This window comes from Leucopleurus acutus (genome assembly GCF_964270905.1).
Source record: "Leucopleurus acutus genome assembly, chromosome: 16".
NCBI classification, from domain to species: domain Eukaryota; kingdom Metazoa; phylum Chordata; class Mammalia; order Artiodactyla; family Delphinidae; genus Leucopleurus; species Leucopleurus acutus.
This window is the reverse complement of record NC_139158.1, coordinates 36,699,818-36,724,086: the sequence shown is the minus strand read 5'-3', so window position 1 is coordinate 36,724,086 and position 24,269 is coordinate 36,699,818. Positions and strand designations below refer to the sequence as shown.

Here is a 24,269-nt window from a genome sequence, read left to right as displayed (position 1 = left end):
GCTCGATCCTGTTTCCCCTTTAACACCATTTTCTGGCTCCTTCAACTGTCAGCTGAATGTTTCCTTTTGTTTATTGAGAAGTCCTGGTTGAGTTCCAGGTGATGGGAACATGCTGGTACATGAGGTGAAGGCTCTGCCCTCATGGGGCTTGCATTTCTGTGCAGGAGTTAGATATACACAGGTGATTAATGGCTGTGTGATAGACACTGAGGGAACAAGAGTAGTAGGGCCAGGTAGGAGTTGGTCGGTGGAGAGTTGGATCAGCTGTTTTAACTTGGTGGTCTGAGGAGACGACGTCAGCCCGAGGCCTGGGCAGAGCAGGGGCAGGTGTGCGTATGTGTGGGGGGTACAAAAAGGCTGGGCAGGGGTCAGCTCCTTGGGCCTTGGAGTCCCGGCAAGAATTTTGGATTTTCTTCTAAGTGTGGCACAGAGTCCAGGAGGAGGGTCTGGAGCAGGGTAGCCATTTGCTCTCACTCGGGCTGCTGCTGCAGGGAAGGCTCTTGTAAGTCAAGCTGGCTCCTGGGGGTGGGGCCTCAGAGCTGGGTGCACAGTGGTCCTGTAATTGATGCATCCGTTGATCCTTGCGACTTGAGGCCTGAGTGGGCTACTGGGTGGCTGCCTGCAGAGCCTGAGAAGTCAGGTTGGTGTGCAGATTGGTGGGGGGTGGGCTGGGGTGTCGGTGGGCCGGAGGGTGCCCAGCAGGGAAGAGTTCCAATGAGTGGAGAGAACAGAGTCCCAGGGGCAATGGACCAGATGGTTTCTGGTGGAGGGTGCTGGCTGCCCTGCCAGATAGTGCCAAGTGGTCAAGTAGCTGGGCCCTGGCCTGACCTGTGGATTGCTTCCCATGCAAAGTGTTGTTGAGAGTGGCAGTCTGGGGGTGGGGCTGAGGGCTCAATCAAGAGAGAGAGGCAAGGAAAGGCAAACAAAGCAGGTTTTTCCCAGTGGTTTCACCGTAAAGGGGAGCAGTAAAGTGGTCTAGTAGCCAAGAGCATGTGGGGCAGGGAGGGGGGTTCCTTGTTGGTTTGTTTTAGGTCTTTTAAAGTGTTTGCCTCTCCACCTGGCTTCAGCATCGCCCCATGTCCCCGTCTGCTGTCACTGCTCATGCAGCAGCCATCAGTGACTGATCTGTTCTGTATCTCACCTCTGAGGCCACCTAGACCTCTTGCTTCTTGTGCTCCATGGCACCCACGTGATGGTGCTTCTCTTTGAGCCTGTGGGGCTCTCTGGCTGCCAGAATTCCTGGAGTCCCAGGCCTGGGCTTCCTACGGGGCCTGGGGAGAATAAGTTGTGTTGGTTGGGAGGCTCCGGCAGGTCGCACACACTTGACTTCATCTTCTCCCAAGGTCATGTTCAGTAGGATCAGGCACTCAGAGGCTAGATGAGTGAGCTCACTGTCTGATTTCAGACGGGATTGGCCAGAGTAATGCAGGTGGAGGGGACTCTAGGTCTCTATCCAGTGGTGTCTGTTGCTTTTGACATTTTAAGACAAATTTGAAAGCCTGTGGAGATTGCAGGGGCTCACTTACCTCTGACAGGAGCGAGACCTGGGGACTTCTGCTCCACTGGAAATCCTTTGTAATAGACAGTGTGTTGAAAGATAAAGAAAAGGAAGCACTCTGCCTGAATAAAAGCCCCAGTGTGCACACTATCCTCCTTTTAGCTGTAATTTACACATTGGGGAGAGAGGGGAGCAGCTCCTCCAGCGACTACAGGGCTAAGCACACTCTCAGGACAGGTGAGGCAGAGCTGGTGACACCCCTGCAGCAGCCTGAAAACAGGCAGATAGATCCGTGAGGGACCTCCTGGGCACTGTCAGCCTCTTTGCCCTCTGGAGGTTCAGTTTGACCAGACTCAACTCCTGCTCCCCAGAGAGGGCTGAGCTCAGAGAAGCCCTCCCTCCCTCCTTAGGTGCAATGCAGGGCTGGGCACCACAGCCAGCCAGCCAGGGTGCCTTTCCCTCCAGCAGGGATGAAGGCTGAGGGGCTTCAGAGACTGTTGCTCTGCTAACCTGCGTTCTTCCTCCACCTCCCACCTGCCTGTCCTTGTGTGTCGTCTCTTGAAGCTTGGGGACAGGAACAGCACACTAGACCTCAGGAAGCTGGGCTCCAGTCCTGTCCCTCCTTGGCTTTGTGACCTTGAGTCAGTTGCTTAACCTCTCTGGGCTGGGTTCCTCTGCAAAGCGCAGGCATTGGGCTCAGCAGGCTCTCAGGCTCTGCCACAGGCCTGATCTGTGCTCATCGTCCCAGGAATTGACTCGCTCCCTGTGAGAGAGCAGCCTCCCCTCACTGCCCTGGGGCCTTAGCTGTGCTGAGGGAGGTAGAAATGTTCTAGGGTGTGAAATGGACCAATGAGGTCTGAAAGAGTGTTTCTGGGCAATGAGGAACATGTGTGGTCAGAGAGAACACGGGCTTGGAGCCATGATCTACAACATGTCATGTTCAAAACCTGTCGGTCACTTAGCGCCACAGCCGAGCAGAGAACTAGAAGTGTCCCTTACACCGGAAACAGGAACTCAGGGAGTGGTCAGATAAGGGGCAAAACCTGTGAAGCCAGAAGAGGCCCTGTGGCCATGGCCGAGCCTCTCACATGGGCTGCTGGTTTCTGGGAGACTGTGCTCCTGAGTGGGGAGGCTCTGCGGCTGGTCCAGGTCCAGATCCAGGCGGGGCCCCTGCTTGGGGTTGGGTGGGCCAGAGTCTGCAGGCTGCTGGTGAGGAGGCCACGGATACCAGCCTTCCCCGAGGAGGGATCAAAGCAAGGAGAGGAGGGAAGGGGCCCTGGCCGAGACCCTTTGCATTCCCTAGAAGTAAGGTTGGTTTTGGGCTTCAGCTTCCTGTTAAACGTTGTTCTAATTGGAAGGGCTTGGGAGGCCACATGTGCGGCTCGATCACAGGCAGGTTTGAGCAGCTTCGGTTGGTGGTCTCTTCCCTCCTGGGCCGCAGCTTCAGGCATCTTCTTTGGTGGGAGATGGCAAGTGCCTTGGCAAACAGAAGCCAGATGGGACACCTTGAGCACAGGTCACCCCTTACCCCCTTGGAGCTGATGCTCAGGGCGGGTGAGGACTTGGGTGCCACTCTGCCAGGGAGTGGCAGAGTACCTGTAGATTTCCATCAAGAGGTGTGGATGTTCGGTTTTTCCAGGAGGAAGCAGTTATATGGGATCCATTTATAGTTTCTCCTCTTAGAAAAAGGGAGAACAGAAGTAAAACAAATCACACTGCAGTGGTGTCCGAGGGAAAGATGACTGTTTTCCTCGAGTCTCTCCCCAGTGGGGGCCCAATAAATAGATTGAGTTTATCTATTAATGGCATTTCTCTTACAAAACTTGTCACTTTATACTTGGGAAGGAGCATTCATTTGAGGAATCTTTACGTGAATGGACTGAGCACGGCATGTGCGGTTGGTGCAGGTTGGAGGCTGTGTGCTGATGGCGTTGGGGCCACAGGCCCTGACCGCCATCTCTAGCGGCTTCCCCTCACTGAGCCCACAGGTGTCTTCTGGGGATGGGGGGTCCAGAAGGGGCAGTTGGCCTGAGAGGCATGTGCTTTTGTTGTTGGTGAAAAACTCAACGCTGGGACCCTGTCCTGGAGCCAGGGATTCCCTGCAGACCCAGCGGTTGCGGTTGGGTCTGGCTGGAAGAGGGGCAGCTGTCTCAGGCCACAGGTACCTTCAGTTTTAATTAATTTAAAAAATTGCTACTGGGCTGTTAAGGTCAGTTTAAAAGAAAGATTTTTGCTCTCTTCCTTAACTATCCAATGTTTAGATTTTGGCCTTAGTTATGCCAAAAATGGAGAACTACTTAAATACATTCGGAAAATTGGTTCGTTCGATGAGACATGCACCCGATTTTACACAGCTGAGATGGTGTCTGCCCTAGAGTACCTGCATGGCAAGGGCATCATTCACAGGTACCAAGCCAGGGGGCTACAGGCTTTGCTCCCCAGGCCTGGGGGGTCAGCTCTGGTCTCTTTTATGGAGGGTGGGATGCCTCATTGTGAGAATTAAGAAGAGTTCACATTACTCTGATGTTGAGAGACTGTGGACCTTTAATATCAGATGAAATTGGTCAGATGTCTTTTTTGCCAGACTAACGATTCTCTTAGCCATGTTGACTGGTGCTTTTATTTTGTCAGTTGTAGATTCTGTGTGTACTTATCATTTTCCATGATTTTCCGATAAAGTCAAATTGAAAGTGTTCATTTAAGCTTTCTTTTTCTTACTGTTTTTTTTTTTTTTTTGGTGGTAAAATACCCATAACGTAAAATTTACCAGTAATTCCCTGGTGGTCCAGTGGTTAGGACTCCGAGCTTCCACTGCAAGGGGCATGGGTTCAATCCCTGGTTGGAACTAAGATCCCGCCAAGCTGCGCGGCGCAGACAAAAAAAAAAGAAAAAAGCCTAAAATAGATAAAATTTACCATTTAACCATTTTCTCCCTCCCAGTTTTATTGAGAAATAGTTGACATATGTATATACAAATTTAAGGTGTGCATTTATTGCGTAATGATACCACAGAAGGTTTAAAGGCGCTTTATAGGTTAGGCATGATAGATTATACTTCAATTAAAAGTTTATTAAAATGGTAGATGCAGTTATGAAATGATGTAATTTGTCCTCATTATATGCAGTTGATATTTGTTCAGTGCTAACTTTAGACTTGCATTCTTGGTTGTTAGTCTGTAAAGATTATAGGTATTAATCAGTTCATTTTGGGTTTTAGCAAAATTTAGAGTTTGTAATAATGTTACTGTTTTAAATATTTCATCTCAAACGTAAAAAAATCTGCTTTCACAGGGACCTGAAACCAGAAAATATTTTGTTAAATGAAGATATGCACATCCAGATCACAGATTTTGGAACAGCAAAAGTATTATCCCCAGAGAGTAAACAAGGTGTGTGTTTTATTTCTAGTAGATCCCTGCTCAGTGCTTAAATCAAAACCAACTTCTTAGAAACAGGTTGAATTGCCTTATGCTCATCATTAATGACAGTTGTCTGTAGTACCTTTGTTATTATAAAATGGATGCTTGAGTTTTCACAGAGGAAGCCTCTGCCTTTGGGCAACTTTAGCTGAGGGTCTGGGCAGGTGTGTGCCTGGTCTGGTGGGTGCAGGGAGGGGCTTCGCAGGCTGCCTGTGGTTGGTCCTCCTGGCGTCAAGTGGTAGTAGGTCACCAGGCGCTTTCTGCATGTTGTCATAGGCCCTCAGATGCCCACTGTGGCTCACCCTCCCTAGTCATCTTCCTAGAAGATGCTGGGGTGCCACATTTGTTCCTGGTCTCCCATGCAGGGGTGTGAGGTCAGCTCCCAGGTCTTCCTGTTGGCACTGTGGGTTCTCTGGGGTTGGGGGGTGGTATGTGCGTGCGCGCGCACTCACACACACACGCACGCACGCACGCGCGCGACTGACCTTGTATCCCAGTGCTGACTGTCTGCCTGTCTCCTGTGCGCACCTGCCAGGGGTGGTGGCCCAGGCACGCCGATTATAGTGAGGTTCTATAAGATCACAGAATGAGTTGGGGGCTGTTTTTTTCCTGCTGGTCAAGTGCATGTTAATCATTGCAGACCCTTCTAACCACTGTTCCTCTAGGGTATTTCCTAGCCGGATTATGTACTGTGACAGTTGCTCGCAGTCCACCTGGGTCAGAAGAGAGCCCTGGGTATCTTAGCTACCCAGGGGCATCTCGGCCATGGTGGGGGTGGGGGCATCTTGCTGTCCTTCAGGTGTTTGTTGAATGGAAATCATAAACTCCGAGGGTATAAAAAATGGCAGTTTAACTCCTGAAAACTGTGTTCAAGTATTGGGGTAGAGAGAAGATAAAGCCCTTTATGGTGAGGGTTGGGGGAAACTCAAAGCCCCTGTGTGAGTTAATAAGTGACCTTGAAAATGAAACTTGGGTGTACGGACAGGTGTGACTGTCAGAGCTACCCTGACCTGGGAGGCTGCTGCAGGGACCTCCACCCAGGGCATGTGCTTCTCTGCCGGGCTAGTGGGTACCCCTCAAAGAAGGACCTTGATGGAGAGCCCTGGGGGGATGGACATGCTAGGGGAGGGTAGAGGGTTTGTTGGTGGAAGAAAGATTCAGACAGAAGCATCCAGTTCGCTGCAGCTGCTCTTGCGTGGTAAAGGGGAGCTGTGAGTGCAGGGCAGTGGTGGGGAGGAGCTGGGCCCCTCCGAAGAGCCCTCTAGTTCAGCTGCGCTGGCCTGCTCTGCCTCGGGCTTGAACTGAGGCCTGTTTCGCAGCAGCTGCGGGGCTAACACCTGGGGTTTTGCTCCTCCCGGGCATGGTGGGCAGTCTTGACTCTGTGCTGCTGGAAGGGCCTGGCTGGGCTTCCATGGGTTCCCTTCAGCAGGGTGTGTGATCTTTCCTTTCCAGGCCTTTTCCCAGCCCTGTGTTTTCAAACGGAGGGTTCTTGTCAAGATTCTGTCAGTGCTTTCATCTGTGCACAGACACTCTTTGAGTCACAAGATGGCATCTTGAATTCGGGAACTTTTCTGAGAATCTTAAAGCACCACCCTTTTGTGTTTGAAACAGAACTTGCAGTCAAGGCAGATGCTCTTATTTCTCAGTGAGGCTTAGTCCTGGCGACGCTTGCCTACCTTTGTATTGTACTTCCCACCCAGGGCTCCTGCCTGGAGGTGCACTTCCCAAGCCCCAGGAAGTCCTCCTGTGACATGCCCCAAACTTTGATCTATTTGACTCATTCCTATTGTATAGTAACATTTTGTTGGCCACTAATTATGTTTTGATAGACATGGTATAACTCGTAACCTGAGCATTGTCCATGACAGAGGTGAACCAAACAAGAACCTGAATGTTCTTGCTGGGCTGCTGGGCATCTCGTGTGTGACTTGCCGCTGAGACCAGCCACCGCCTGCCAGTCAGCCATGGGAGTCACCCCCTCAGAGTCTGCTTGGTCCTTTTTTCTTCACTTAGATTTTCTTCAGATCTGATATTTGGCACAGGCTAGTCCTACTGTCATGTAGCCATTAAAAAAATGTAAGAACTTAAATGCATTGGTGAAATAGTAAAATAAACCTGAGTTTTAAAATCTGTCTGGAAGCAGGAGGCTAAAAAGTCCTTAACATTGTAAACCAGGCAGAACTATCGATACTTATATATACACAGTTGAGTTGGCTTTTTTTTTTCCTTAGAGGAAATGTAGAAAACATGTATAATTACGTGAATGAATAATTTTGGTGACATACTCTCATTTTCTGTTTGACATAGTTTAGAATCTTAGAGTTTATTCCTGCATTAGCTTTTTTTAAACATCTTTATTGGAGTATAATTGCTTTACATTGTTGTGTTAGTTGCTGCTGTATAACAAAGTGAATCAGCTAAAATATGTGGAACGCTTCATGAATTTGCGTGTCATTGCGCAGGGGCCATGCTAATCTTCTCTGTATTGTTCCAATTTTGGTATATGTGCTGCCGAAGTGAGCACTTGTATTAGCTTTATAAACTTTTGTACAGAGATGGTTTCCTCAAAACATCTTAAAGCTTCCAGAAGGGAAGTGTTGGTGGGAGCGAGGCCCAGGTTCCTTAGCTGTGCAGTGAGCATGTTTCGCCCTCCGCCTTGTGAGAGACAGGCTGTCTGTCTTCACAGACCTCCGTCCCAGTGGGTGGCTCCTGGGATGGGGGGAGCCCCGCATTCCTCTCTTACTGCTGCCTGTCGGGTCCAGGGAGTGACCCCTGTGCTGTGAGGGTGGGTGGGCACATGGGTCGATGGGCCTTTCTGGCACAGAGGACTTAGACCTTCTAACCTTGCACAGGGGTCCCACAGAGCTTTACACTGAGGGCGGCTTAATAACATGGAGTCAGCCCCTCATCTGTGGCCGTGTGCCTGGCCGTGGCCCTCTTTGCAAGAAGCTTGGGGAGTTCAGGGTGCCCTGGAGGTTGAGACTTGAGGTTTGTGTCTGGAAGCCTGTTTTGAGTTGTGCAGGCCTTTCTGGTACAGTTGGGCGTGGAGGCTTCACTCACCACATATGGGGGTGCAGGGAGGGGGGGCGCCAGGTGTGGGGACTGCTGGAGAGGGGATGCAGCGGGGAAGCCTCAGAGCCAGCATCACTGTCACTGCACCTGTACCTGTGCAGTGGCCCTCTGTGGACCGCCTTTGTCCAGACCCTTTGACCAGCGTTGACCTCCATCCTGCTGTGCTGTGGGCTGGAGACCCTCTCACAGCCTCTGCCCTGCTGCCACTCTAGCACATGCAGGGCCACCTGCCCCCCTGTACTCCCACCACCAAGCATACCTCCCAGCCATCGAGAAGCGATTACTCTGGTCTTTTCAGTATTGGTATTCGTTTAGTCATATCTGTGATGCATAGAGTGTTGTTGTTTTTAAAACACAAGGGTACCTGCTTTTTGTAAAAATTCAGAACATCCTTGTGACCTGATTTCCACCATCATCGATTTGTTTTCCCTGTAAATATTTTAGTATTTATTACTAAATACAAAGCTTATTTTTAAAAAACATAACCATAATACCATGCCATTTTTATACATTAAAAAATTAGCAGTAATAGCTTAATATCTTAAAATATTTAGTCCGCGTTAAGTTTCCAGTCGCCATAATTCCACATCATAATTTTTTGGTTGTTGCTTACTTGAATAAGGTTTCAAATAAAATTCTCACATTGAGCTTAGCTAATTTTTCTCTTAAATTTCTGTTATCTATAGCTTCTTCTCCATCTGTTTTTTCCCTTGCATTCTGTTGAAGAAACCAGGTCATTTGTCTTATAGAGTTTCCCAGAGTTTGCTGATTGCATCTCTGTGGAGTCATGTAACATGCTCCTCTCCCCTCTGTATGTCTTGAAAATTGGGAGTTGGATGTGGCTGCTTGATCACATTCAGGTTCAGTCCTTTCACACCAGAGGCTGGTGTGTGTGGTGTGTTCTTCATTAGGAAGCATGTAGCATCCATTCGTCTCTCCCTGTCAACAGCCCTTTATAGCCATGATATCCTAGATCCATCAATTCATTAGAGAATGCAGAGTGATCATAGCCCAGTTCTTTCATTCTTGAGTTGGAATTCTTCTTTTTTTTTAATTAAAATTTTTTAAAAAATTATTTATTTATTGGCTGTGTTCAGTCTTCGTTACTGCACACGGGCTTTCTCTAGTTGCAGCGAGCGAGGGCTACTCTGTTGTGGTACGTGGGCTTCTCGTTGCGGAGTACAGGCTGTAGGGTGCGCAGGCTCAGTAGTTGTGGCTCGCGGGCTCTAGAGCGCAGGCTCAGTAGTTGTAGTGCATGGGCTTAGTTGCTCTGTGGCAGGCGGGATCTTCCCGGATCAGGGATTGAACCTGTGTCCCCTGCCTTGGCAGGCGGATTCTTTTTTTTTTTTTTAATAAATTTATTTATTTATTTTATTTTGGCTGCGTTGGGTCTTTGTTGCTGCGCGTGGCCTTTCTCTAGCTGCGGTGAGTGGGGGCCACTGTTCGTTGTGGTGCTGGGCTTCTCACTGCGGTGGCTTCTCTTGTTGCGGAGCACGGGCTCTAGGTGCACAGGCAGTAGTTGTGGCTCGCGGGTTCTAGAGCACAGGCTCAGCAGTTGTGGCACACGGGCTTAGTTGCTCTGCGGCATGTGGAATCTTCCGGACCAGGGCTCGAACCCGTGTCCCCTGCATTGGCAGGTGGATTCTTAACCACTGTGCCACCAGGGAAAAATCCCTGGAATTCTTCTTTAAAGAGAAACTTCCCCTTAGCCACTATTTGTTTAGTGATATTGATTGTGGAGGAAAAACAGGATAAATGCTTGCTTCATTCCCCTTTATTTGCAGCTTTTGGAAAGCATGAATTGGTTCACTATCATCCTCCAATGATGACCAATTCATCAAAAACATTATTATCCCACCTCACAACATACACAAAAGTTAACTTGGACAGATCAGAGATCTGAATGTAGGAGCTAAAACTATTACACTCTTGGAAGAAATCATGGGAGTAAACGTTCTTGACCTTGGGTTAGGGTCTGGTTTCTTAGATACAATACCAGAAGTACAAGCAGCAGAACAAGTTTTAAAACTTTGGTGCTGTGATACCATTAAGAAAGTGAAAAAGACAACCTATGGGGTTGAATAGGAAAAAAAATTTCAAATCATATATCTGATAAGGGGCTTATATCCAGAATATATAAAGAACTCATAACAAAAAAATTTTTTTTAATGGGCAAAGGGTCTGAATAGACATTTTTCTAAAGAAGATAAGCAAATGGCTAATAAACACATGAAAAGATGCTCAATATCATTAGGGAAATGCAAATCAAAACCACACTGAGACACCACTCCACACCCACTAGGATGACTAATCAAAAAGATATCCGATAAGAAGTATTAGCAAGGCTGTTGAGAAATCAAAGCCCTTGTACTCTGCAGGTGGGATTGTCAAATGATGCAGCCGCTTTGGAAAAGTCTGGCAATTCCTCAGAAGGTTAAGCATAGTTACCTTATAATCAGCCATTCAGCTTCTAGGTATATATCCAAGAGAACTGAAAAACAAATGTTTACATAAAAAGTTGTACGCTAGGGTTCATAGCAGCTTTATTTGTAATAGCCAAGGAGTGGAAACAACTCAAGTATCCATCAACTGATGAATGGATAAACAGAGTGTGGTCTATCTGTATAGTGGAATATTATTCAGCCTTAAAAGGAATGAAGTTCTGATATAGGCTCCAGCATTGATGAACCTTGAAAACATTGTGCTAAGTGAAAGCCATCTGGGATTAGGATAGGGATTTTGTTGAATGTATAGATCAGTTTGGGGAGTATTGCTCTCTTAACAGTATTGTCTTCTGATCCTTCAACGTGGAATGTCTTTCTGTTTATTTATATCTTCTGTAATTTCTTTCAAAAATTTTTTGTAGTTTTCCGTGTTATAAGCTTTGCACTTTTTTTTTTTTAATTTTATTTTTGGCTGTGGTGGGTCTTCGTTGCTGTGCACGGGCTTTCTCTAGTTGCAGTGAGTGGGGGCTACTCTTCGTTGCTGTGCGCAGGCTTCTCATTGCGGTTGGCTTCTTTTGTTGCGGAGCCTGGGCTGTAGGGTACGTGGGCTTCAGTAGTTGTGGCGCGCAGGCTTAGTTGCTCTGTGGCATGTGGAATCTTCCCGGACCACGGATCGAACCTGTGTCCCCTGCATTGGCAAGCGGATTCTTAACCACTGCGCCACCAGGGAAGTCCCAGCTTTGCACTTCTTTTGTTAAATTTATTCCTAAGTATTTCATTTTATTTTTGAGGCTATTGTAAATATAATTGTTTTCTTAATTTTCAGATTGTTCATTGAGAGTATATAGAAATATAGTTGATTTTTTTTGGTACACTGATCTTACGTCCTGCAACCTGATGGACTTGTTTATTAGTTTTAATAGTTTTTTAGTGACTTCCTTGGGACTTTTTACGTACAGATCATGTCATCTGTGATTAGAGATAGTTTACTTCTTCCTTTCCAGCCTGGATGCGTTTTGCTTCATTTTCTTGCCTAATTGCCCTGGCTAGAACCTCCCCATTGAATAGAAATGGCGAGAGCAGGCATCCTTGTCTTGTTCCTGACCTTAGGGGAAAAGCTTTGTCTTTCACCATTGAGTATGATGTTCGTTGTGGGTTTTTCATAGGTGCCTTTATCAGGTTGAGGAAGTTCCCTTCTTTTTTTTTTTTAATTTATTCATTTTATTTATTTTTGGCTGCGTTGGGTCTTTGTGGCTGCGCGCAGGCTTTCTCTAGTTATGGCGAGCAGGGGCTACTCTTTTTTTTTTTGCGGTACGCGGGCCTCTCACTGTTGTGGCCTCTCCCGTTGCGGAGCACAGGCTCCGGACGCACAGGCTCAGCGGCCATGGCTCACGGGCCTAGCTGCTCCGCGGCATGTGGGATCTTCCCGGACTGGGGCATGAACCTGTGTCCCCTGAATCGGCAGGCGGACTCTCAACCACTGTGCCACCAGGGAAACCCCGGGGGCTACTCTTCGTTGTGGTGCGCGGGCTTCTCATTGTGATGGCTTCTCTTGTTGCTCTAGGCACACGGGCTTCAGTAGTTGTGGCACGTGGGCTCAGTAGTTGTGGCACACGGGCTTAGTTGCTCCGCGGCATGTGGGATATTCCTGGACCAGGGCTCGAACCTGTGTCTGCTGCATTGGCAGGCGGGTTCTTAACCACTGCACCACCAGGGAAGCCCGGAGGAAGTTCCCTTCTGTTTCTAGTTTGTTTTATACTTTACCATGAAGGAGTGTTGAATTTTTGTTAGATGGTTTTTCTGCATCTCTTGATCAAGATGGTCATGTGGTTTTTGTCCTTTATTCTAATGATGTGATGTAACATATTGATTGGTTTTTATGTGCTGAACCACCCTTGCATTCCTGAGATTAAATCCCAGTTGGTCATGGTGCACACTCCTTTTTATGTGTTGTTGGATTCAATTTGCTTGTGTTCTGTCCAAGAGCTAATAAGCACATTTTGTGGAGTGTGTTTGCTGTGCTTCATATGTGGGTTCATGGATAAGACAATAGCGGTCTGCACTTTTGGCTTTGAAGAGAGTGTTCTGACCTCAGGAGCATGTCAGGTCCCTCCGTCCCCACTGGCACCTCACAGTCTGACCTGCAGATCTGTGGTGGCCAGAGTGGTCCACAGCCCAGGGTGCTGGCCCGTTTATTTGAACCACTTTGACGGTGGAGGTAACAACCCAGCCCAAACCCTTCTTTACCCTGACCCTTTGGCCTCCTGTTGAGTGGGTCAGTAGCCTAAAGGAGGCAGCATAAGCCAACAGTGGCTTGTGGGCCTTGGTTTTCCAGTAGCTGGAGAATTTTGACCTCTGGCTAATCTCTGAGCTTACAGGGGTAGGTAACTAGATATCTCTGTGGCTTTCTAATGCTCTCTTGGGCTCTTACCCTGGTGTCACAGATAGAAATCTGCCATTCGTGAAGTGGGAGAGGAGAAAATTACTTGTTTTCACTAACCCTTCAGTGAAATCGAGCATCTCCTTCAGTTATGAAGGTAGGCAACAAACATCTGTGTCATTAGAAATCACAGATGTTTTCATGTCCTATCACAGTCGTCACAGATTCTTGATCTATTGTTTATGCTCATCGCTACTTCAGAATTACTCTATTAATAGACCTGCTGCCAGATCTTGTTGGTGCATTAATAAAAAAGAAACATATTAGTATATTGCATATTTATTACTTTAATATTTTGATACTTTCATTATGTATAGTCTTGTAGATATTATTTTATGTCTTTCGAACATCATTCTGAGGACAGTTATTCTTTTCCACACTCCAGAGGATTCATTCATCTCTAGACTAGCGAAAGAGCTCCTTTCTAAGGGGGTGACTCTGTATCCCCAGGGACTTGGGAGTCCCTTTAAGAAGGTGGACATAGGCTCCTGGGGAAGAGGAAGCAGCAGGTGTTGTGGGGGACAAGCAGACGCAGGCCCAGAAAGCTTACAGAAGCAGCAGCAGCAGCACACAGTCCTGATGCCGTCACGATTTGCTCTTTAAAGCCCAGCCATGTGGTGTGTGTGTGTCTCCTGTCCACTTTGTTTTGTGCATAATGTAACTATTTAAAAGCACAAATACCTCTGCATACTGTGTGATAGCCTGAATTATTTAATTATGTGTAATACATATCTTTCCATATAAAAATATATTTCTAGAACTTTTCAATAATAGCATTTAAAAATATAAATCACGGAAGTGACGCACAATTATTATGAAGAACAGAAACACTGAACAGGTGAAGTATTGAGTTGAAGCCTGTCCCCCGAAGGATTGTGTCATGGCCCTGCCATCTGTGCTGGCTCCGTCCTGGAGGATCAGGTGCCAGAAATGAATTGCTGGGTCAGAAAGCAAGCCTGTCCTGTATGGCTTTTGATGTTTTTTGGAAAATTGCTCCTCCAAAGTCACAGCATTTCACATTCCCACCAGTAGCACTGTGAGGTTTTCCTCTTCAAATCCTTGCCAATACTGTGCATTTTCCTTCTTTTTTATCTTTGCTGATTTGATAGGCTACCATATTAATTAACATTTCTTTGATTCATTGTAAGGTTGGTTTCACTTGGTTTTAGCTCTTGATTTGTTTTCTTCCTCTGTTGAATCACTTCAGTGTTCTCGGCTGTCAGGGTCCTGGAAGGATGCAAACGTGGCTGAGAAGTCTCTACAGGAGAGTAGCTGACCTAGGGGACCAGTTACAGACAGCAGGGCCCAAGGAAGCTGGACTCCCGCAGCGGGATAGAGAGCCCCTCGGCCCTGGGAGGGCAGGTGGGAGGGACCAGCACCTGAGGGCGGGGTGGGGGTGGGGGTGGGGGGTGGGCTCTGTGGTGGGAGAGGGCTGTGGCCTGGGGGTTGGCCAGGAGGAATAATCTCCATCTCTCTCCTGTCTCCCACTGGGGGTTCCTGCTGGCTCCAGGGCACAGAGAAGGACAGAGACCGCATCTGGGAACACATGGGGAAGGTGCAGCATGTCGGCCTTGTCTGTATTTTTTAGGCATCTGCCTTTGGAGGCTCTTGGACCCGCAGTTAGGAAGTCTCCCGTATGGGGAGCCCTGCTGGCTGCCCACCCCAGGGATGGCAGATGGGGAGCCGATGGCCACCATGGCCAGTGGGCCTGCCTCACAGCAGACCATTGCATGCTGAATTGGTGTGGCCATGGGCCCTGGGTTTCTTTTGCATTTTAATTCTGGTGTTGTGTTGTTTATAGCCATACACTGTAAAGAATACAGCTATAGACAAAGCATGGGTCTGTTGTGTTTTACTGCAGGTGGCTGTACCCTGTCAAGTTATTTCTGAGTCAGGCCTAAGTTGAGGTGCCCAGTACAGAGCCTTCAGTAAGTGCAGGAAGAGAAGGGTACTTTCCCCAAACTGGAGCACTTTGTGTAGCAGGGTGGTTGACTTTGAGAAGGAAAGACTAAAAAGAAGCAATTTCAGCCATCCTCCCTTCCCCAGCTCTTCCTCCTCTAGAACAGCCCAGAACTGAGTGAGTTGCTCCTGCTGTGTTTAGAGCTGGGTCTTTGGAGGGCAGGTGCTAATGTCTGGGCAGAGCGCTGTCCCAAGGAGGCCACCCAGGGCTTCATAGCCAAGCCCCTGGGGGCGTTTGGGGTTGGAGAATTCTTGGCTGTGGGGCTGTCTGGTGCCCTGCAGGATACTTAGCTGTATCCCTGGCTTCTACCCACTAGGTGACAGCAGCCCCTTCCCGCCCCCATTGTGGCGGCGAGAGATGTCTCCAGGCATTGCCAGATGTCCCGGGGGCCCAGTTGTCCACACCTGAGACAGTGGGGCCAACAGGCAGGTCCCTTCACCGGGGGCCTGTTACAGTTTTTAGTGTTGCCTGATTTCAGAAGTGATCCTGAAGGGCCAGAGACCTCTCAGTGGTAGGTATATTGGTGTAATGTTTTACCCGGTACACTTTCTAAGTTAGTTCAGGAAAATTTGTCTACGGAGACAAGTAATTTCTAGCCCAGATTATTAAAGATGTTGAGGAAAGGGACAGCTTGATCTGTAGGTCAGGCTAGGTGAAAGGGTCTTGTTTGTCTGGAGCACAATGGTGTTGAGCTGTGGTGTTGTGTCCTGCATGTGCCCCGGGTTGCCGTGCAGGGACCTGGTAGTGGGAAGGGCAGTCTGAGCAGGACCAGAGCCTCGCTGGCAGCCGTTCAAAGCGGGTTACCGAGTCTGGTTATGCAGCGCAGGCGTGGAAGGTCGTGGGAGGCAGTTGGCTGCTAGTGCCATGGGTGTCCCCAGTGAATCAATCAGTGGAGGTGACCCAGCACTTCATGTGCTCCTTAGAGAAGTGATTTGTCCTCAGATGGTGGGCGGCTCTCACACAGGAATCCCCAATCCTGTGTCCTCTGGTTGTGGGCAAGGCTGAAAGCAGCTGTTCTGTCCCCGATGCCAGAGGATGCCCTGCGGGGGATACCTCTGGAGTGGCGCTGGGGGATGGGGTGTGGGCAGGCTGGCTTGTGCCCACAGTGCTGCTCTTTCAGGGCTGCCTGGCCACTGATGAGCCCCTGAGGACCTGCTAGGGTGACGTGGGTGTCATGCCTCCTTGTGGCAGTGATGGGTGGGGCCAGCAGCCAGACCCCACAAGTCTGCAGTTGAACTTGGCACAGTCCAGTACTAGAGGTGGCAGACTGTTGTAGAGGGTCTCTGGCCGTGACGCCCGAGTCTTATTCCTCTCGTAGTCCCTAACCTGCCTGAACTGTTTGTTATGAGGAGAGGGTATCCCTGCCCTGCGTGCAGCTTGCGGGAGATCCAGTCCTTTCCACATTCTGCGTGTGTCCGGGGCTGTTTTAGGCACCACAGGTCCAGCAGTGAACAGACAAGGCCCCTGTCCTCAAGATGCTCCCAGCTGACAGCACGCTGGGCGAGGGCCACTCAGGTGTGTTGGCGAAAGGCAGGGAGGGGTCCAGGAGGGGCTGCCCTGGCAGTCAGGGCTGGTGTTGCTGAGCAGGCAACCTTGAAGCCAGCCCTCAAAGGGGCGGGTCCAAGAAGGGGGTGTGATGGGAGGGCCTCTGACAAGTCCCGTTCTCGGGAGCGTACAGTCTGATCTCAGGTGACGGTGGCTTCCCGAGAGATGAACACTGACTGTGCAGCGTCCACTGTGGAAAATGCTCTGTGTCTCAGCATGAACTTTACCCTTTTCCCTCTTCTCATCAGCCAGGGCCAACTCGTTTGTAGGAACAGCCCAGTATGTTTCTCCAGAGCTGCTCACAGAGAAATCGGCCTGTAAAAGGTAACCTGTTTTCATCTGATCCATAATTCTCTTTTCTCTATAAGTAGTTGGTATTTTTTTCAGGTGAAATTAATAGTTAAGAGAGTGCCTTTCATGGCCTTTACATAGCCAAGCCTACTTTGGAAGAAGTTAGCCATTTGTCTTTTAACCAGCATCTTTCCTTTGATAACCTGTGTGCTACTTTGTTACTACTTATACTTCCTGGGGTGGTTGTTGCTTTTATGCTTCGAGATTTGATCTTGTTCCTTCAGGAACAACTAAACAACTAACTATTCAGTGGGGAGTACTGTGGCCGACAGGTCTGTATTAGTGACACGAGGCTTCCTGCTGTGTCCCAGAGCCCCGGGACCATTGGTGCCACGGTGCCACCTCCAGCTCAGGCACCCTGGCTGTGGCAGCAGCAGCAGGTCAACTGTTCAGTGTAACGTGCTCTGCAGAGTGCAGGACAGGCCCAGAAGGCAGCGTCTGTGGGAGGGGACAGGACTGGGCCAGTTTCCCAGCAGGAGCCCAGCTATCACTACAGGGGGGAGGTCCAGTGGTGGCGACAGGATTGAGAGCCTTGGTGGAGTCCTCAGTTGTGAAAATGAGAAGTGCAGGGAGTGGGATATTGTGTTCACAAGAGTGGAGGTCCAGAGAGTGGGGAGGGTCAGTGGCAGGGCAGTTGGGCAGTGGAGGTAAAGCAGGTGGGGGTGACGATGGCCAGGAGCTGGGAGAAGTCTGGGGTGCTGTCTTGGGTGGACATGAGGCAGGTAGAAGATGGAGAGGCAGCAGTAGAACCTAGGCTTTCAGAGTTTGGAGATGACAAGTTCTGTGGTTGAAGCTTTTCTTTGAATTCTTCCTGCCCTGAGCCAGACACTCAACCCACTGGGACCATCGCTGGAGCTGACAGAGGCCCACACGGTCAGTGTCGTGCAGTGGCAGGTTGCCAGGGGCCGCCTTCCTAAAGTGACAAGCGACTGCCAGGGCAGCAGAGGCGTGATGGTTCTTGGCACAGCAGTTCTGTGTTTCTGAGCCTGATGGCTTTTTAAAACCTCTTTAGGGGGTGGAGCCACAGGGCACAAACATGATGGTTGGAAGTATATTCAGAAAAATTAAGCTTGGGCATCTTAGCAGTTGCTGGGCTCTTTGGGCTTTTTTTGTTTTTGTTTTGCTTTTTGTTTTCTACTCTTATTGAACCAACAGACTTTGAGCTCTCACTGTGGGCCAGATGCTGTTGTAGGTCAGGGCTTCCCAGCTGGGACAGTTCTGCCCGCCAGGGGACATCTGGCCATGTCTAGACACAGTTTTGGTGTCACAACTTGGCGGGGGTGGGAAGGGAATGGGTGGAGCCAAGGGCGCTGCCCAACATCCTACAGTGTAGAAATGGCCCTCCAGCGAGGATGACGGGTCCCAGATGCCCACAGGGCCCAGGCTGAGAGACCCTCCTCCAGGTGGTGGGTGCACTGGGCCAGATTCTCCAAGTGTGTGTCACTGCTGCCTAAGAACTAGCTTTCCCTCGAGTTGGGGTTTACTTTCAAGAAGAGGAACTCCTTTCGTACTAATGGAGGAAGGTCTCCAGGCTCTACTCAGTGAGAGAAGGAAGATACAGAGTGGCCACCCAGAGTCACTTGTCTGTGCATTTAAACCTCAAGAAGGATATACAAGCCATGGATAACTGGTTATCTGTGGTGGGGGTAAGGGTTAGGGCTGTGAGTGAGACCTCACTGGGTGCCTTTTTATGCTTTTAATTTTTAAAGTCATGTGATACTTATTTAAAAAATAGTTAATTTTTTTCCTGATTCTAAAAATGATACTTACTCATTATAAAGAATTCTTAGAAAATATGGAGAATAAAAAAAAAAGTTTCCTGGTGGTCTAGCGGTTAGGATTCGGCGCTTTCACTGCTGAGGCCTGGGTTCAGTTCCTGGTGGGGAGCCGAGATCCCACAGTCCGGGTGGCCAAAATAAAACAAACAAACAATAAAAGCCAAAAAAACACTCATAGTCTCCAACCCACTTGTAGTCACAGATAAGTTTTGGTATGTCTTTCTTTCCAGCTACTTTTTTCTGTGTGTTTTAAATGTGTTTACATAATTTTTATACAACTGGAATCATACTGAATAACCAGTTTTGAATCCTGCTCCCTGTGATTATATGGTGAACATTTCCCCATATCACTAACATTATTGGCAGAAATCTTTTAACAGCTGTGTGATTTTCCAACATATGAATTCATTGTAGTTCATTGAGCTTTTCCTTTACTGTTAAAGACGTTGAAGTAGTTTTCATATATTGGGCACAGCCTGGTGTGCCTCTACGTGCGGCATGTCCTGCGCTGGGGAAGAAGGGCCCTCCTGCCTGTTCAGCTGGAGAGAGCAGGATCCCTGGGAGCAGGGATCCCCCACGTTCCTCTTTGAATTTCAAGAAGTAGAGTGACTTGGTTTAACTGAGCATTTAAAAAATCATCGGTGCATACTGCTTTCCAGAAATGTTACACTGGCTTCCCCCTTTAGTTTTCATTGTATTAAAAAACATTTTAAATGGCAAGATACCTGTGGAAAGTTAGCCCAGAAGCCGTTCTGCTGGCAGTCCCACTCCCTGGAGATGACCTGTGAAAGCAGCAGAGGCAGCCCCACCCCACAGCTCTTCCCCTCCTCTCTGGCCACTGCCACATGGAAAGGCCGATACTTTTCCGTTGGCGTTTTTCTCTTGTAGCTCCCCATTTTAACTACACTAAACAGCAGAGAAAACCAAGTGTAAGAACTAGTTACTGAGTAGAATGTACGTTCATTTTTAACATGCCCTTCACTCCATCTGTGTGTTGTGACTCAGATTTCTGATCTGTGGCATTTTTCACCCACATCAAGTGCTTCATCTACCCCGGGCCAACGGTGCTGTGATATGGGTCTGAGGACAGAGCCTTCACCCAAGGCCCCCAGCACTGTAATTGGCCTGTTGTCTCCACCCACGACCTACGATTTCATCTTCCAGAATGCCAAGCTGTGGCCTCTTGCAGAAACTGACTGTATCCAGCAATGCATGAACCCTCCGTACATTTAGGGCTTGTGGGGAGGTAGTTGGCCATGCAGGGCAAGTTGTGTCTTGATGCTTTCATAGGGCTGAGCTGGGAATAGAATGCAAGATTTACAGAGGAAATAAAATATGCAAAGTAGTTCTCAGCCATGAACTCTGAGATGCACTGAGGGGAGAGAAAAAACAGGAGCAGGAGGGAAGGAGGGTGGTGAGCAGAGCAGCCCCTCCAGGGTCCCTGCCAGCTGGTTCTGGAAAAGACTTAGGGAAATTCAGAACCGTAGTGTGTTTCCTTTAAAATGTATAATTAAGGGCTTCCCTGGTGGCGCAGTGGTTAAGAATCCGCCTGCCAATCAATGCAGGGGACACGGGTTTGAGCTCTGATCTGGGAAGATCCCTCATGCTGCGGAGCAACTAAGCCCACGCGCCACAACTACTGAGCCAGTGCTCTAGAGCTGCGAGCCACAACTACTGAACCCGTGTGCCACAACTACTGAGCCCACGTGCCACAACTACTGAAGCCCACGCTCCTAGAGCCTGTGCTCCGCAACAAGAGAAGCCACTGCAACGAGAAGCCCACGCACCACAATGAAGAGTAGCCCCCACTCACCGCAACTAGAGAAAGCCCATGCACAGCAACGAAGACCCAATGCAGCCAAAAATAAATAAAAATAAAAATTTTAAAAATGTATAATTAAAATGTTCATAAAGGAGGGGCAGGGCTTTGCACAGTGAGTCCAAGAAGGGAAAGAGAAAGCTTGCTTTGTGCGCATCCTGTGGACTGTGATTTGGCTCCTTGGCATACATGAGCTCGCGTCTGTGGCCTGGGGGTAAACAGTGAGCTGTGAGAGAATCTGAGACTCAGCTGTACCAACCTGCCAGTGCCCCTGCCCCTGCCCCTGGCACTGGAAGAAGGGGCTTTTTGGCCAGTATTTGCTGTAGTCAGGAGTGACCGCTGCTCCCTGGCCAGGACCAGACCGGGCCTGTGAGGTCGTTGGTTGCCCCTGAGCGAGGCGCCCAGCCTGGCCCAGTAGTGCCTGCTGTGTGTGTGGGGGATCCTCTGGTCCTGGATCCGCAGAGAGGCCCCCTCAAGGAGATCCCAGAGCAGGTTTTCACCCTCACACTGACCTGGTTTTAAAGGTGAGAAATAGATTAGAGGCTGAAATGGGTGGTGTGAACAGACAGGATGGAAATGAACCATGCTCGCCACTGAAATGTTACAAATGTCATTCTTCTTTGTTTTTCCCCTCCCTTAAAGTTCAGACCTTTGGGCTCTTGGATGCATAATATACCAGCTTGTGGCAGGACTGCCACCGTTCCGAGCTGGGTAAGAGACCCACACCCCACACCCCACTCCTAGCCCTTCTCAGCAGCCTGACAGAGAAGTGGGAGGGGGCAGTCCCAGGGTTAGGGCAGAGTGGGGGGAGGTTTTATGACGGCTCTTTAGTGAACATGGTGGCTCTCTGGGGAGAGAGGGAGATGGCTGTCCCAGGAAAGTACAGCTCTGTACTGGGAGGTTTGTGTGACCCTGCCCAGAATGATGGCTTTTCTTATTTTACAGAAATGAATATCTTATATTTCAGAAGATCATTAAGTTGGAATATGACTTTCCTGAAAAATTCTTTCCTAAGGCAAGAGATCTTGTGGAAAAACTTCTGGTAAATATTTCACATTTTCTTCTGGTAGGATGATCCAGTAGCCACACCCTGAGTCCCTCTGAACTTGTGGTCAGAGGGCCTTTCCTTGGAGGCACCTATGTTTAATAAAAGGGCATTTTAGGGTTGATAGTGATTGTAGGTAGATGCATATCTTCAGTCTCATCCTGTCAGGCCTTTTCAGTTTCCAAGTGCCTGATTCTTGAGCTTAATAAGATAGGAAATTACTGTATCACTTTGCGTTTGCTCATCAACACACACACCATTTTAAGTTACCAGACGCTGCAGCAGCTCGGTGTGCTGCAGTGGCAGGTGGTTGTAAATTCTACTTAGCGACATCTGTATCAACTTTAGAGTCAGCTACGTGAAGGTGCTAAAGATCAACCCAAGCTATATAGCAAAGGTAAACAGATTTACCCAGGAAGGGAGTGTCTGTTTATGTTCTAGAAACTATAGTGTCCCTTCCCCTGGTGTGTTTTGGCTCCAGACCTTCCATTCACTTGATTTGGGGGAGCAGGGTCAGTCAGCCTCTTCCCACCTGTCCCTTGTGTGTCTGTCCCCTCAGTGGGGGAGTGCGTTGGATCCTCTGTGGGTCTGGGGGGGGCAGCCGAATTGTGGAGGAGCTGGCTGTGGGGCCCTTTGAGACCACGTGCAGGCGGGGGACCCAAGGCACTTTACTCCCCGTCTGTGATAGCTTCCTGTTCATGTAAACTCTTCATTCTCTTATTAAAGCCAGTGAGTTCCTCTTTTTCTTGTTTTAGGATTTTAAGAGAATACTTGCTGCTATTCATTTAACTTTTGATGTAGTGATTCATTTTCACCTGTGGGGGGAGGAGCAGAGACTCCGGAGAAGTGAAAGCTGCGCGTGGCCACCCCCCTACCCCCCATGGTGACTCAGTTGTCCCCAGCACACTGTGCCCTTCCTATTTCCAGGAGATCCCAAGAATTGAAAAGAACTACTACTCAGAAGTAATTTTTTTTGTCAGAATTACTTTTTAACCCCAATGCTGACTTGACTTCTATTTAAGGTTTTAGATGCCACAAAGCGATTAGGCTGTGAAGAAATGGAAGGGTACGGCCCTCTGAAAGCTCATCCGTTCTTTGAGTCCATCACGTGGGAGAACCTGCATCACCAGACGCCTCCGAAGCTCACAGCTTACTTACCAGCCATGTCAGAAGATGATGAGGACTGCTACGGCAATGTAAGCCAGTGCGCCAGGGCTGAGATGGGTCCTGCCGGCCCCGCCTGGGAAGTGGCTCCTCTGGGCGGGGCCAGGGACCCCAGGTGGTGGGATGAGTGGCTAAAGGGGGAGCCAGTGTAGATCCGTGGAGGGGGAGGGGCAGTGAACACTCTGTGGCCCGAGTCTGAGTCCCACTGAGACTGGGGCCGAAGAGGCTTACGTCTGCCCCGAGTGCAGATCACCAGGTGTGTGCATCCCTTTCTCATTTCCTCTAGTTAATTTTTGCCCAAAGGGGTCGAACCAGAGCCTGGGCGCTGATTCTCCTGGTGGGCTTCTATTTTCCGGTTTTGGCTGATGTCCTTATAATTTTGTATCTGAAGACATTCTGGAATGCCTCTGGTATTTCCCAGAGAATCCCAGGGTGCTGCTGCTGCTTTGAACTTTGGGGGGATGTAGTATTGAGGATGGACACTGGTCACTATCGGCTCTTAGTGCCTGGTACAAGCGGGACAGTGGCACAGGCTCGAGGGATGAGGCACCCTGGGGTCCGAGGGAAGCTCAGACATAGGGTCTTCAGTATACTTTGTCCTTTAAACTTTCCTTATGGATGGTGTGAAACATGCAGAAATGGGCTGAGGAGGATGGTGAGCTGCAGTGTGTCTGTCACCACCTTCAGGTCACCCTCCACCAGGACCCCCATATTTACATGTAATGTCAGGTGTTTTGTTTATCAGTCATAGTCCATATTTCTGGTTTGATTTCTGTCATTGTGGCTTATTGCAACCAGTTATCTTATATAGAGTTCCGCCTCAGTTGACTGAGGAATTCTAGAGTTCACGTAAAAGTCATCCAAGACTAAGTTAAAATTACAACTGGCATCACCTCTTGGAGATCAAGAGCCCCCTATGTCTCCTACCTACTGTTTTAAGCAACACATCCCTCCCTTTTTTGCCCGAAAATATCCTTTATGCCCAGACTTGAATTGAGCCAGATGTGGAGTGCCATCTGTGCTCCCCACTGACTTGCTTCCCTACCTCAGTGGTCACGGCTGTCCACAGCCTCTGTGTGTGCAGACTGCAAAGGGCTCCCTCCCTTGGCCCTAGTTGCCGACCAGGCCCTTGGGCCCTGATATTGTTCTGGGGTCATGGCCGGCAGGCACAGGTGGGGTCCCCAGGGCCTTTGGCAGGGGTGTGCCAGGGGAGCAGCATGTTCTGCTGGCCAGGCTCTGAGGGAGCCACTGGGGCCCCGGTTGTCTCAGGTCTCGGTGCCCAGGGAGCCTGGCTTCATGGGTGTGTGCGTACTCTTGAGTGTCTGTTGCAGGCCCTCTGTCTGCTGTTCCATCATGTTTGCCATGTTGAGAGCTCTGGCTTCTTGGTACTCAAGTGTCGCCATCTTAATCCTGATCCTCCAGGGCAGCACGGGGCTCAAAGAGGCCAGCAGGCCACAGGTCCCGGGCCTCCCCTTCCTGTAGGTTAAGACTGAGGATAAGCTCCTCTCTGGGGCAAACAGCTTCTGACATTGCCATCAGAAGGGGGACGCAGGGCAGGCTGGATCCAGCCTGAGGCTGGTGGTCAGCTGTGTAGTAGAGGAGAAAGCTGGGCTGCGTGTCGGTGACTCGTCTCCCATGGCCTTTGGGGTGAAGCCTGCTGGGTGTACGATAGGTCAGAGTGTGTCTGGATCTTTGGACTGGAGGGAAGTCCAGGCACTGTTCTCACTTTTCCCT

At 49.2% G+C, this 24,269-nt stretch overlaps 1 protein-coding gene across 2 annotated transcripts in view; it reads left to right on the top strand.

The window, feature by feature from the left end:
• Positions 1–24,269, top strand: part of PDPK1 (3-phosphoinositide dependent protein kinase 1) — a 71,368-nt gene that overhangs the window by 32,132 nt on the left and 14,967 nt on the right. For both annotated transcript variants that reach the window (XM_082858133.1, XM_082858132.1), the window contains exons 5-10: positions 3,760–3,904; positions 4,790–4,887; positions 16,627–16,702; positions 20,969–21,037; positions 21,272–21,368; positions 22,394–22,567. In XM_082858133.1, the coding sequence (XP_082714259.1) occupies positions 3,760–3,904; positions 4,790–4,887; positions 16,627–16,702; positions 20,969–21,037; positions 21,272–21,368; positions 22,394–22,567 (659 nt within the window). The remainder of the gene's footprint in view (positions 1–3,759; positions 3,905–4,789; positions 4,888–16,626; positions 16,703–20,968; positions 21,038–21,271; positions 21,369–22,393; positions 22,568–24,269) is intronic.